Raw genomic sequence first — 14692 nt, 5'->3', positions numbered from 1 at the left:
GGAACACGTCCCGTACAGGCAGGCAATTCGCGCCTTGCTCTACCTCAGTCGGTATCTCGCCCAGACGCATCCTTCGCTGAAATCAAGCAGCGTCGCAGTGCAACAAACCACGCGTTCGACATTGGCACGCACTCAAACGGATACTACTCTTCGTGTTGCCTACACAATTCATGGGGTTAGAATCCGACGCACCACAAAAGCCCCACAATTGCAGTTGTTCACAGATGCGGATTGGGCCAATGAGACAAGCGATAGAAAGTCGATTTTCCGGTCAGCTATTGCGTGCAAGCATCAGACTGTCGTGACTAAATCATCAACCGCAGCGGAGTATATCGCGGCTGACATGGGCCTGGAAGACCTCAAGTGGACGGCGATGTTGATTTACCCGCTTATGGGGTGAACTTGGCCAAGATACATATGATGATCGACAACCTTTCGATGGTACAGAGGACCAAGAAGATGAAAACGTAAAACCCGCAGAAAAGCGTCGACATCGCATTTCACTCTATCAAAGATACATACCAAAATGGCACCATCAAGCTCGCGTATTGCCCGACTTCCGAAATGCTTGCGGATGGCTTCACAAAAGCGCCGGGGACGACGCTGTTTTGCCACCTTCGAAATGCGCTCTGACATGTCAAGCTTGCCTCGACGCTCGACTCGCGGGGAAGTGTCGATGCCGCTGATGAGAGTGGCACGAATCCGAGGCAGAGCTGATGGCTAGAGGCAGCGCGAATGACAGTGCTCTGTAGGTACAGGTAGGACTAGGGTGAGCAGGTCGGTGGGAAAACGCAGCGGTAATTCAGTCCTAAAATCACAACTTTCACAACAGGCATCACCGTCCATGTCCAGCTGAGCACCAACTTGAGTTTGATCAGTCTGTGCTGAAGACAATAGCAGCGAATCTGAAACCGGTCGAACCAACCGCAATCTTCTGGGCTGTCAGCGCAGCTCCAATAAATCGTCCAATTCGCTCGATCCCAAGTCGGATCTGTGACTCCGCCACTACAGCCACCTCAGATAAAGTGTGCCACACCAGACTTGGTTCAGAAATCCATAACCAGCCTCATGCAGCATAATTTGAAGTAAGGCGACACATGCGATAGGTGGCTTCACTCTCAGCGAGATTTCGGATCAGACACCACAGGGATATGTCGACGCTCAGCGTGGAAAACAGTCAACCACCTCGCTGAGGGTGACTGAGTCACCGACATTAGGTGTCTGGCCGTAGCAGCTGCAGCTCGGATGTACCCCCGAAGTTCATAACCATTATGACGCGGCGTGTATGCCACATCGACAGGGTGCACGACTTCAGTGGGACCCGACATCCATATCTCCAGCTGAGATCGACCATACACGATCATCTCAGCTTCAGTCATCTCAGGTGGCTGCACCGAGCTCAGTGTTCCAGCTTCCGCATCTTCGGCGACTCCGCTCAGCCGTTGGAAGGGTGTTGCTCCGGCCAAAGAGGACTTGACCAAGCTCCACCACCTCCTGAGCCAAAGAAACCAGTTCCAGGCGCATAGCAGAACCGAGCTGGTCCCGCCCCAGCCTCCGCAGAGCCTTGCGACCTTAAAGACATCTCCTGACTACCCGGCAAGTTCTGCGCACCACCCTCGACTTGGCTACTGCGACGAGTCGTAGCAGTCGGCTCAGGATGAGCTCTTGACAGCTGAGATTCCATAGTCTGAGACTTCGGATCACTCTGGAAAGCTTCAGTTTGACTCTCGACGAGTACGCCTTGACTCTGACCATTATCAACACGAGCGCACAGCGGGGCGCCCGCTCCACCACCTTGATCCGTCCCAGACTTCTTCACCTCAGGCGAATCCGGTGGCGGTACCAAATTTTTCCGGCATCGGTGGGTCTCAGGTTCAGCGCTTGGCTCCGCTTCACTTGATGCTTCCGCTTCAGCGCTGAAGGCCAGAACTTCAAAGGTCGATCGTTTCGACTTGGACTTCTCAACCTCCTGCGGCACCACATCGCAATCCAGCAACTTTCAGACTCCGCCTCAGCGAAATCTCGCTCTCCTCACCACTTGTTTTGGAGACACTTGAACTAGCTTCTGCCGACAAAGCTGACGTTCGTCCGTCCAAAGTCGTTTACTGATCCGGGCACATGCACCAGTTGTGGCGAGGTGCGGGTAAATTCCCGTTTTTCCAGATCGAACCTTGAATAAACGGAGACCGCCGAACGTCGGACTAGAGCACAAAAGGCTCAGAGTCTCGGGGCCTCAGCTGAAATACCTCAGCTGATCAAAAAAAAAAAAACGATTCGGATGCAACTTCCCAGCTCCGGTCCTTGGTCAGGCGCGACGTGTGCACCTACCTTCCGATGCCCTTGACGTTTTTTCCTAGGGCTACGCTTTGGCCTCACAGGTCAACCAGCCACAGCAACCTTGTTCCCACTTCAGATGTCTCTAGTACTCTCCAAACGAAACTTGCTCCCCATTCAACAGCACGTGTCCAACCCAATCTGCCCCGGATATTCTTCAAGCCACTACACACGTCACTTGTCCACCTCTTCCGAGACCTTGGACCTGGTCTCCGTAGCTTTTTCACTTTCTTCGGCGGCACCAGCTGAAAACCGCTTCCACAGGTCTTCACTCGCCCCTCAGACCTAATGTGGCCCCGAGAAAATTGGCTCGGTTTGAGCCTGTCCGTAGTCTGGGTTCTCGCTCTGCACCCAGGGACGTCCGCGCACCACGCTCAAATATGAGCAAAATGCAGCAACCGCACTGACGACTTGATCATATCTCAGATCCGCGCACTTGCTCCGCCGAAAGCTCAGGAGAGTCACTTAGTCCCCGAACATTTGAAATAAGTGTCGGTAGTAATAGAGAAGTTTCGAAATTCCACTATCACTGCCACTACCCTCACAGCCCGAGCTTGGTGGTAGTGAAATCCATGTCGATTTTTTTAGTTTTCGGAGGTTCACTACCCTCACATTTTGCCTACTGAAGAATACTCAATAACGGTCTACTGTTCACTGCGGTACTGTGGAGATGGGTGGCGTTGACACAGAGTACTAAGCACACTTCAGTGTCCGCGCGCTAGCCATATCTGCCCCAAGATCCGTATCACCGGCGCCGCAGCCAAGGCGCACCGCATCCGAATCACCAGCGACGCCGCTCTCCAGGCTCCGCACGCCATTATGTTGACTCTGAGCGGGTACGGCATTAGGTGCGTGTATCTCGATGTGCTTGACGCAGTGCGAAGCATTTGAGCATCGCGCTATGCTCGTCTAGTACGGAGAGGAGAATACATGGCTCGAGCTGGTGGCAGCCGGCGACATGCACGCACCCGAGCCCGTCAAATTACTCGCGCGCTCGGACGCGACCGCTGAGCACGACTTTAGGTCCCCTGTGGGCGGTATCCTCAGGCTGGTGAGGCTGCGCCTACCGGCGGTCATCATTTCTGAACGCGGTGACCGTTGTTCCGTGGAGGAAGCAACGTGCATTGTCGCGCGAAAAGTGTTGCCACTTCTCCATTACTTGCCGTAATTGCTCGTCAGCGATAATTTAAGCGCATCGTCGACATCGGTGAAATTCTTGCGCTTGTTGTCCACCATTGCAACGCGTTCAGACGTGCTGAGGATTTGCTTTGCAAGGCCAACCGCACGGATGGATGGTGGTGAGGGTAGTAAATATTGTCACCAGATTTGGCGTTTTTACTTGGATTTTGTGATGAAAGTTTAGGGGAAGTGGTGTTTTAAAGAGCGTTTATGGTGGTAGTGGTAGTGAAAGCGCTTTCGAAATCTGTCTAATGTCGTCCAGAACAAGTAATAATATAAAATAGCTAAATAAGCTCCTCTTCAGACCGAGGCACTCCCAAAAAGACTAGATGGTACTTGAGTTTTGACGGAATCGGTCCTTGGTACCCTTTTACGTAAGGAAACACTCCCACTTGCGTCCTTCGGGGCAAATTCGATTCTTATTGAATTATTACACATGCAAACAAAGACCTATCAAGTGGGGGGCGCCGTTCGGAGAACACCCACAAAAGGCGCTTAGACCATCCTGAGAGCTGCCAGTGTGCCTAAGGCATTCGGCGCTTCAACCTGAGTTTTAGCCAATAATGAGCCGAGTTCAGCAAAATCCCGCACGGTCAGGCATGGGTTTAGCAAAGCGCCAACGAAGCTTCAGTGATGAGTAGATCCCCGGTGACTCATTGGCCGAAAGTGTGTCGTAATCTGGGTACAGCCGGTCCCATCCCTGTTGAAATATGAGTCCGTCATCATTGATGACGCGACCCTCCATCAGCGCGCATTCACCGTGTACCCATCGGCAACACTGGGACCCCATAGTCTCAGGTGAGATTCCAATTGAGACCCCCGGCATAAGTGTCCACCAGTGTCCGCATCATCTGAGACCTGTGTCGCCAAGCGGAGACTCCGAAGCGTCCGCTGAGCCTAAGCATATCCCGTTAAAACGCCTGAGCCAGTACACACATATTCCAGCTGTTCCGGCTGAGACGACCCAAGCTCAGAATAGTGAGATCTGAACCCAGTTGACTTCGGCTGAGACCAGCTAGTTTCAGTGATCCAAGGTGAGACTCAGGGACTTCAGTTCTTCCAGCTGAGACTCGAAGTCCCAAGCGCCTTCATCACCAAAGCGGAACGACTCCCAGTCAAGCCGCAGCGAGTTCAGCTGAGACCAGGTTGGCTCAGTTTACCGCGCATTCACCCATCAACAGGTGTCTATCCAGGACGTCTGAGCTCAGCGTAGCTCAGCGGGGTGACCGCAATCCAAACTTCACAGGCGTCAAGCCAACCCATAGTCAATTTTAGTCATCGTGGCTCCAGCGTTTCAGCAGTGTCTGCGAGGTGGCTGAGACTTCCCAGCTGAGACCTGGGGCTTCGGCCGAGAGTGTATCCATGCTCTCTGAGGCAGTTCTTGTCGAAGCGACGGTTGAGTGAAGCCGGCTGCCCTCTCCAATCCACTAAGGGCCGTGCGTGGGACATAGTGCGTTGGCGACAGGCTGATGACGAGTTCGCCGGAAAGATCCGAGCGAGCCTCGTCGCAACTGTCACTGCCGTCACCGAGGTCCGGGTAATCATCATCGTCATTATCTTCATCTTCATCAGAGGAGTCCGACCGAGCAGTGAACCGTCGATTCGTTTTCCCGCGCAGCGTACTGCGAGTGGGCTTCGACCCCTCGGTGCGTGAAATGCGTTCCGCGCGGCTCGTCGACCGGGGAGTCACCATGTGCGAATCTTGGAAGTACGGCGTACCCTCGGTACGGACCGAAAACACACCATCAGTAGTCTGCCGTCTGGCCGAGCTCTCTGGTTTCTTCTGAGGCGTCTGTGGGAGTGGGACCATCGACGGGTCGTCTTCTTCCTGCACCGCCGAGGCCTTGGTTTGGTCAGCCAGGCCAATGTCTGTGGCGCCAAAGCTCAGACGAAGCTTGCGCTTCCACTTCTGGAACTCACCGCCAGCTATGGCGGGGGGGGGGGGGGGGGCAGTTGCAGATTGCTGCGTCCGACGGGTGAGTTTGGCGCTCGCACCCCATGGCTCGCAGGAATGACACCGTCTCCTCGGCAACCTGAGGGGTGCTAATGGAGTTCACTGGCAAGCCAGCTAGTCCTTCAGCTCCACCCAAATAGCCTGCCGGACCGACTTGGGCGAGTGTTGCCGCATCCACTCGCTTTCTTCAATCATTAGCTTGAACACCCGTCCAAGTACCTTGTTTGCAGCTGGAGTGCTGCCATAAATCTGCGGCCAGTTGCCTTGGGCAACTTGAGGAACCTTAGTAACCTGCACCAGGGCTTTGGAGACCTCGGGGCCTTCTTCATGGTCGTCGTAGGCGCGGTCCGGCTTCTCTAGTTTGTCAAACTCGGCGACGAGGTTTCGCGAGAGTGAGCGAAGAACCCCGCTGTGTCTCGCGTACAACATCGCGCCTTCCTGGCTGTCCATCTCCTGCATCGCTGCAGACGACTTGTCTTCCAGGTCATCACAGTCAATCATTTTATCCTTGGCGTCGGAATCTTCATCCACCGACACTTCGAAGCTGACCGACCTTTCGGTGATCACCGACAACCGAGACGTCAAGTCGCTAGCGACGGTTGACAAGTACTCGGTGGGTCCGCGCGTCGACTTTGCTGGCGTTGCTGGTACCGCTGACTTGGATCCGTTCGCCATCTTGTTCGTCTTGTTCTTGTTATCTTCTCACTTCGCTAGCAAACAAAACAGTAAAATAAACACACACATTTACCTTCACACATACTAGCACTTCGTCTCAGCTTGCGCCAGTCACCAGGTCTGTATTACTCCAATAGCTCTTCCTCTCCATGGAGAAGTCAACACCCTTGACACCGTTAGGGTCAGCACCGAGTCGAACACACTTCCACTTCGGATCCAGATCCTTCGCGCGCGGCCTCACTGATGTCCCGACCTGTGGCTTGAGCTCCCGCCACACCAGGCCGAACGGTACTTGGTCGGTGCTGACGAACTTGCCACGCACGGCAACCATTTCAGCGCGCTTTTCTCGATTTCTCTCTCCCGCGCGAAATTCTCGAATGAGTGGATGGCTGTGGGGGTGGGAACACAACCTTTTCAAAGTAATACAAAAATCGTGTCAACCACACACTCTGTTCACTTCGTATATCCTAATTTTCGAAAAGTGCCCCATGGCCCATCGTTTATCATGTGGCCTTGCTCCGACCAAACTTGCAACAGATGTAGAGTTAACTTTAACTTGAATTTTGAATGGCAGAGAATTGCAAAAACCTTTGTAATACAAACTTTAAGACATTATTGGGCTTAACCTGCATTATGCAGGTTAAGCATTTGTCTAAAGTGCATTATGCAGGATCCCGGTTTGAAGGGGTTAAAAGTTGGGCTTTTTGCCACATAACTTGGGCACTCTTGAAAATGCACAGGGCTTGGGTTGGCTCGGTCAGCAAATCGGGTGTAAACGGCACATTGGCCCCCCCAAACCAGTGGCTCTGGGCTCATTCACCAAACAGGCAAGAAGAAAGAAGAGTGTCACCAACATGGCCCCACCTCGAGAAACGCGTCGAGAGCACCAACGCTTTATGGAGTGACTGGAGGGCCGGAGTTCAGAGGAGAAGGCGTGCCTCCACCGGTAGCACGCGACATACCTGGCGGGAGAGAGTGAGGCAGACGCCGACTTCGGAGATGACGCGGATGCAGCACCAGCGCCTGTGGCCAAGCGCACGATTTGTCGCATATCGCTGCGACCTCTGGTCGCCAAGGAAGCATCCTACCTGAGGGCCCAACGGGAACGGGCTTTGCAGACGCATCGTGGTGTTGCAGCGAAAACGCTAGCGATGTCTGGGAAGAAGTGATTGGTCACCCGCAAGAAGACGAAGAAGACGATGACTACTACCCAGAGGAGGACGAGAACGACAAGGATGGCGACACCCTAGAAGCTGATGCCGAGGTCGTTCTGGTTCTTCATGCGATGCGGAAAGCCAAAGCGGTCAAGGCCTGGGCGACGAAAAAAACCGCCCAGCCCGAGAAACCACGGAAACCAAACGCTGCGCGGCTTGTCAATGAGAAGAGGAAAGGGGGAACGTAAAGCCGCAGCTGAAACCCGCTGTAATACGTCGGCAGAAGCCGCGAAGCGAGGAGTAACATCCCTAGAAGAGGCGAGGAAGCGACTGGAGACGACTGCTGCAGCCAAGACGAAGAAGCCAAAGACGAGTGCTGTGACCAAGCAACCGAAGAAATCATCACCGAGGTACGACATGTTACATGCTGAACGATACTACCTTTTCTGATATATTATGTTGTATGTCTTACCGGTACAGCCATCATGTGTGGTCAAGCATGTATACACCATGTTATCATGGTGTATTATACGACTTGCAGCACCTCCAGCATGTGTACGACATCATAATCCCCAGCATGACTGCAATTGCTAACATGTGTCGTTTTGTGATCACGTCTTCGCCTGAGACAGGTGCGACACCGCAGCAGTCAACATCTCAACATTCTCCTGTTGTGCTGGCACTGCTACCCACTCCGACGCTGGGTGTTGATCCAACAGAACGAGACAGGTACGAAGCAAGCGTTGGAAATGATGATATTCTTTACTGACTGTGTCATATCTTTTCTAGTTCTAGATCGACATCGGCCTCGCCCATTGTTGCCGAATGTGCATCGCTAAATGCTACTGCTGTCGTGGACACTGCTGCAGCGGAATCGCCTGTGGCAATGGCGGTGAAACCTGAATCACCCAGGTGTACGGTGGTCAGCCCGGATAAGTGGGCAAATGCACTCATCGGGAAGGTAAACCCTTGAATGGAGCCCCTTAAGCCTTAAACGCAGGTTACGGGGGTCCGCGGACGAGGGTGGCGTGTCACCTTATGAGTTCCCTGTCGGTGTCGTTTATCTTCGGGGAGCCTGGATAGGTCACCGGGTGAGTTGTTTGGTGGTTTGGAGGCCTTGACCAGTCAGGCGTAACGTTCACTGACTTGAACGCACTATCCAAATGGCCGAGAGGTCGAAGCAGTGCAGGAGCTAGGGTTGCTACCACGAGTTTGAACCCCAGAATATACACCCTTCCAGATAACCAATACAAATACAGAGTTATACACAAACAAATAGCCGCCACTTATTCTTAGACCCTCGGGCGGTGGGTCGTACACCTGTCAACTATCAACGTTCAAGGCACTGGTCAGCCTAAAACGCTTCTTCCTTCACGCGCACCACTCTCCGAAGAGTGATATACACAAACCAAATACAATCGCTCCTTGTACGCAGTCGATCAACTATTCCCGGGGGTGACTGCTAACTAAATACCCGAGATAACTTTGTGAACATGAAATGGGTAACCAGTCTTACCTACACACAGTGGGCCCAACTGGGATATGGAATACGCGGATCACTTCAGCGCCGGAGCACCTGATCCCCACGTAATTGGACTTGAGTATGCGGGGAGCTCCGCGCTGACCTTGTCCTTGGTGATGAGCGGACCCGATTCCCGGCTGGCACTTGCTTTCACTTGCGCAGTAGGGGGTAAAACGAACTCTCGGTTTGTTATCTGCTAGCCTATCGCTAGGGGTATGTAAAGGTATCCTTCTTTGGTGTTCTTCTATGTTCATCGTCGTGCGTCTGGCGAAAAGCTTGATTTGGTTAGACTTGGGGTGGTTTGTCTTGACTTGAGTATACCAGCCGTTTTTGCCTTGACTTGATTTGGTCTTGGCTTGAGTATACTGGCCAGCTGTTGACGTCGACACTTCCGGGCCGGATCTTGCACAGCTTCAAGGTACGTATCTTTGTCTGTGACTGGCTTCTCGGGGACTTCGTACACCACTGTGGGCAAGGTTCCACGAGTCCGCGCATACTTGATACTGAGCTTCATAGTCAGTCATCCTTCAACGCAAGTGTATCCGAGATCTGCGTTCAGGGATAACCTGCACTCAGGGGCTTTGCCTCGCCTGAGGCTCTGCCGTCAAAGGTAGGATGACTCCACTCGGTAGCGTGGCGCTTGTCTGGGCTTGTCTCGGGTGTCCAGCGGTCTGGGCACTGTGTAGTTGTCTTCACGGGAATATCTGGGCCCGGGTGCAAGAAACCTGTGTGCGTTCAAAGCCTAGGCGAGGCGGGACACCATACACGATACGTTCGTGCAGGCGTTTTCGACGTTCCTCTTTGTGTCAACCCGCTTAAGGACGGGGCTTGGACGGAGATCCGTGCTCAGGGTTTCTCATATCAACGCGGTCTTCCAAGCCTAAAGGGCCCACCCTAGGTTTCTTGGCACTTCGTTCCGCGGAACACAATCGAATTCCGGCTCAGAGCTTGTCGCACGGTGTACGGCCGGGTCCGGGGACAATCCCAGCCAATCAGAATGGCGGATTTAGCCTCGTCACCGACCGGGTCAGTAAGCAATTGGTGGCATTCGGGAAAAATCCTTTTCAGCCTCGTGTCAACCGTCCCTTCCAGTCATGGTCTGTCATAGAGAATTTCCCTTCGAACTGGCACATCATGGCTGGACCCAAGACCAACGGGGCTGACCTTGGACGCAGTTCGGTTGAACGTGATCGTGGGCTGCTTCCACACTTGCGCACGTTTCTCTGCCTTTTCGCAGCTAGTCAATAACTGTCAGCTATGTGGCCAAGGCATGCTCCATCTGAAAATCAAGTTCCCAAGTTCCATATCATAGCCAAATCTTCTTCAAACACGCTACACCGGCGCTCAGTCACCACCAAAGCAGCGTCCCGGCTACTCAAGCGACGTGGCATCATGGCACTAGCGGAGAAGGGCGCGCGCAAGGCGCAAAAACAATCGGATGACGCGCAGGGGTGCGAAAGACGTGTCCTGGTCGCACAAGGCGACGGAGGAGGGTCCTGCCTCGGATGACGAGCACCTGGAGAGCAAGCAGGGGGACGTCGACGAAGAGAAGGTGGTAATGGCAGTGGTTCGGGTGGCGGCGATACGACGGCGAGCACAATGGCGCCGAGTCGAAAGACGACAGCAAAAGCTCCGGCGAGGATCTCGAAGAGTCCAAAGGCCTAAGCGCGGACGCCCCGGCCTCGGGTGCGGGTAGTAAGGGTCCTAACGCGCATTCGCTCCTTCATCCAGGGTGGCAAGAGCGTGGCCTCGTGTCCGACGCGGAGTACGCTGGGATCTCCGCGTCAAGGCTCGTCCCTGCGTCCAGTTTCTCATTTGTTGACGATGGATATCAGCGGCCAGCTAATTGACTCGTGCCGCCGAGTTACGCGGACAGTGAACCGCTCCAGCTTGTCGGCGTCCCGGCGTCGGAAATGGGGTGCCGCAATGGGGCTCACCTGCGTGACGGCTATGGCGGCTTGGAGGCGTTGCAGATTCTCGAACGCTTCTCGGACCAAGACTTGAACGACCTTGAGTCCATCCTCGGCGCAGGTGTGCGCTCAAGCATTCTCCAGCCCGTTGACCAGCCACCGGCAGACAACAACCTCGCGTTCATGTTGGGATCACTCACGATGCAAAGACAATTCGCGTCGGTTCTGACTGCATTCAAGCCTTGGCACCTCACGCAAAACGTAATGAACACGCTCTCCTTTTTAAAGCGGTTGCTTGTCCAGTATCGACACGTCAAGGCTGCTCTCGAGTCCAGCGCGACTACCTCCGTCCGAGATGTGGTGAATTTGCGAACAGACAACGATGCGCTGCGCCGGGAGTGGGCTGCGATGGAGGGTTTCTGGCAGTCTGAAGTCGGGCGCATCGAGAGCGAGAAGCAGAGCGCGGAACTTCGGGCCAAGCGGAATCTGGCCGCGAAGGAAGAAGACCACCAGCATTGACTGAACGCGCATGCGGACGAGATCGCTGACCTGAAGGAGCAGCTTGCAACGTCTGAGGCTCTCTGCGAAGTTTTGCGACGGGAGTTGCGCGAGAAGACTTGGGATGCTTGGGCACGCGCGGCTCTGCCTGGGCCACAAGTCTGGAAGAAGCTTCGACACGACCTTCGTGTGGTGATGCAAGCCGGGTTCAAGTACGAGGACGCGTTGGAGCTCGTGCGCGGTGATCACTTGGTTCACCCTCTAATTCCTCGCGAGCCTTTGATCCAGATGCTGGTCAGTATGATCCGCAGCGATGAGTTGGACTCCACACCGTGGGCTAATCGCGTCCCCGAAATGTACTACCTCTGCGCTGAAATTCGGCTTGAGAGCATGTTCGACCGGGAGGAAGACTTCGAGCCGTGGCTTCCGCTGGAGGAAGACTCCGCCCAAGACGAGACTGAGCTCATGTCCTCCAGTAGCAGCAGCAGCAGTGGTGGAGATTCGGCGTTCGAGCCTGAATATGCAAGCGCCACGTCCGAAGTTCCTGCTTCCAAGAGTGCGTCGAAGACTGCATCCAAGAGCATCTCGGCCGGGCCGAGCGCAAGCTGGAACTGCTCGAGTCAGAGTCTGAGAGTAAGGGCACGTCTTCCACGCTTCGACGCTCACCTCGGACTAAGAGAGCCAAGACGGCCAAGGCAAAGTCCAAGTTCAAGCCCGCTCCCGCAGCCAAGGAATCCAGCACGGCGCCCAAGGTCCTTGGGCAACTGATTGAGTCACCGCGGACGTCCACGCCGTTGGCCCAGATCGCGTTCGTGGATCTGACGTTGGCGCAGCTGAGCGTGATTGAAGACCCGGACCCGGTGCTGACTTCGTCGCACCGTTACTTCGGGATCAAGATGTGCTTCTTCCGCCGGAAGAGCAAACCGCAGACCGTGGAGTTCCCAAACTACGCGCCGCAGAAGAGCGAGACTCAATTCCTGAACCTCCGCTGGAGCGCAGAGTTGTACACGGCGATTCTCCCACTGAACAAGCGCGGCAAGATCGTCAAGGCCAAGCTCCCGTGGAACCGCACGTTCGCTGAGCGCACCATGGTCTTCAATTTCCACTCTGCATCCAAGCTCAGCGCAGCGGTAATGGCTGGCCTCTCGCGTTACGTGGATTTCATGGAGGCGAACTGCCAGGCTTGGTGGGACTTGCTGCACTGGATCATGATCAACGTCGAACAAGATGGCGAGTCCAAGGATCTCTACGACAAGCGCCGAGTCCGGACGGACTCCTTAATCCGCAAGTACAAGACCGAGGTCAAGCGCCTTCGACGCATTTCCAAGTTTCCTGAGAGTTAGTCTGCAGTCCACCCTCCAAAATGGAATTTGTACGTCCTATCCGTGGTGCACACCAGCTCTTCATCGTCGGCTTGCACGGTCTTCGTCGCGTTTAAGAACACACGCCTAGAAATAGCGATCAGCCCGAAATAAATCCCCTCCTCTTCGGCTTGACCGCCGAACGTGAAGGTGTCGCGTACCAACATGCCATCAATTCGTTTATCAGCTGAGTCGCTCACGGACTCTAATTGCACACAAGTCGAGCAGACGCGAACGCTCACCCAAGCTGAAAATGATTCGTGACATCCCCGCCATCAGGGGATTATCGAATGATGAATGCTTTGCAGTTCGCGAGCTGCGTTGTTGTAGGCAAGATGCGCAACATGCCCAGTTGATCTCGGAAACAGTAATTTAACACCAAACGAACTTGCATCCGCGCTGTTCAATGCGGAAGAATTTGGGGTGATCACGGTATTTCTCGACAATTTCTTGCGGGTATCCAGCCTTGTCGCCTGTGATTGTATCGATACTGTAGACGTTTCGGTTCAGCAACTGGAGTGCAAGTTGCACTGACGTATAAAACCGGTCACAAGGAGGAGGTAAACCCCATTCTCAGGGGGTGGGAGCATAGCATCAAGGTTACTGATCACCGTCGCGGATACGCTTTTGGGATCCACCGACTGCTAATTTGCTGTAAAGCTGCCCACTTCATCGAGTTGCTGCGCCTTGCCGCAATACACTTCATGCCTACATGTTGTGGGGGAAATAGCAACAATACATACAGCATTAAGTTACATACAACATAAATTACTTAGCCAAAGTAAATGCCGCGAGCTCTTGAGAGCCCGCGGTACCTCATGCAGTTGGCGGTATCAGCACAGCAAGTCAGGAAAACCTTAGTACCCCATTTTTTCGGCTTTGCGTTCATGTACTGGCACGTCGGGTTGTCGAGCTTCTTTGAAGCCAGCATGCCTATGTCGAAGGAAATCACTGGCGATGTTTTATATCCCGAAGGAAACGTCTCCTGGAGCACTCCAATGATGGATCTGATTTTCCACGCGGTCTTAGTTACCTTGGTATCCGCGTTATTCGTGAAGTGAAGGTTTGCCATGATGTGCTCAAAGCGATTGTGAGCCATGAAGTCGTTTAATGGCCCGCGTGGAATAGCGCCCACAGCGTTAGTGTTTAATCATCTCGAAATCGACGCTGGTGAGGGTGCACATCCGCAATAAGTAGGCCCAGCACTTGCAAAATATGATAGGGTTCAAAATCAGGTTTTCGGGCTTCCCGATGCAAAAATCGCTCTTTGGACTTCTTTCCGGGGACCTTCGGATTGTGAACATGCATTCAACATGTGGTATTGGAATTGTCACCCCAAGCGAGCAGGGCATAAAGTATCATCATAGCCTAATAAAGAAAACGTGCGTGACCAGTTCAAGGGTATCAACAAGCAGGATTTTGTAACGAATTCCCCACGCATGTTGAAGTCCAATGGGGAAAGGATTTGCCCTGACAGCGCTGCCCATTTCTGTGAGGGCATCCGGAGACGATCGAAAAAGGCAATGCGGTTAGCGGCAACAGAGAGCAACTACAAACGAGTCTACATAGGCTAATTTCGCCATCGCCGCTTGGTAGCGGGTATGTTCAATGCGTTAAAGTACCTAGTGGGTGGGAGGGGACTGCTGGGGGTTGAAGTTGACGAACGGGGGTTGAAGTTGACGAACGCGCAGAGAAATTCCTACACTCCTTAAACGGGAGATAGCCCCGTGGTATCAAGGCCGATGCATTTGAAGCTGAGCTATTGCCATTTCACATAGCGTTGGTAAAGTCACAAACCTTTCCTGAGCCGTTCGAACTAGTTCCAATTTGGTCGACTGGCCGAATCCAAAGTATACGGGAGTTCCTGTATTGCATGTGGGAATCGTTCATGCGATTGGGGCGGGTTTGTTCTCATGTCTTGTCTACTTTGTAGATTCGCGATCTATGGATGCCGTTAGGAGGATTCCTGAATGCTCGCGAACTCGGAGCCCAGTTCTGATGAGTGAATTAGATCAATACGGTTTTACAATGTAGACCGACTGATTCGGCTCTTCCTTCGTCAGCCTGGTCAGCCCCTGCAGTGGTGTGTCATGGATGATCTCGCA

At 53.7% G+C, this 14692-nt stretch overlaps 1 protein-coding gene across 1 annotated transcript; it reads left to right on the top strand.

Moving 5' to 3' along the window:
- Positions 1 to 11514: 11514 nt before the first annotated feature.
- Positions 11515 to 12569, top strand: IUM83_05601 (Dual specificity protein kinase shkA; the record flags this gene model as incomplete). The annotated part of the gene is made up of 2 exons (XM_067929748.1): positions 11515 to 11859; positions 12030 to 12569. The coding sequence occupies 2 exons, from the start codon at positions 11515 to 11517 to the stop codon at positions 12567 to 12569; spliced, it is 885 nt and encodes a 294-aa protein (XP_067798245.1).
- Between the last annotated feature and the right edge of the window lie 2123 nt (positions 12570 to 14692).

Source organism: Phytophthora cinnamomi (genome assembly GCF_018691715.1).
Source record: "Phytophthora cinnamomi strain GKB4 chromosome Unknown Contig10, whole genome shotgun sequence".
Lineage (NCBI taxonomy): Eukaryota > Oomycota > Peronosporomycetes > Peronosporales > Peronosporaceae > Phytophthora > Phytophthora cinnamomi.
The sequence above is the reverse complement of the archived record's forward strand: the minus strand, read 5'-3'. Positions and strand labels throughout refer to the sequence as shown.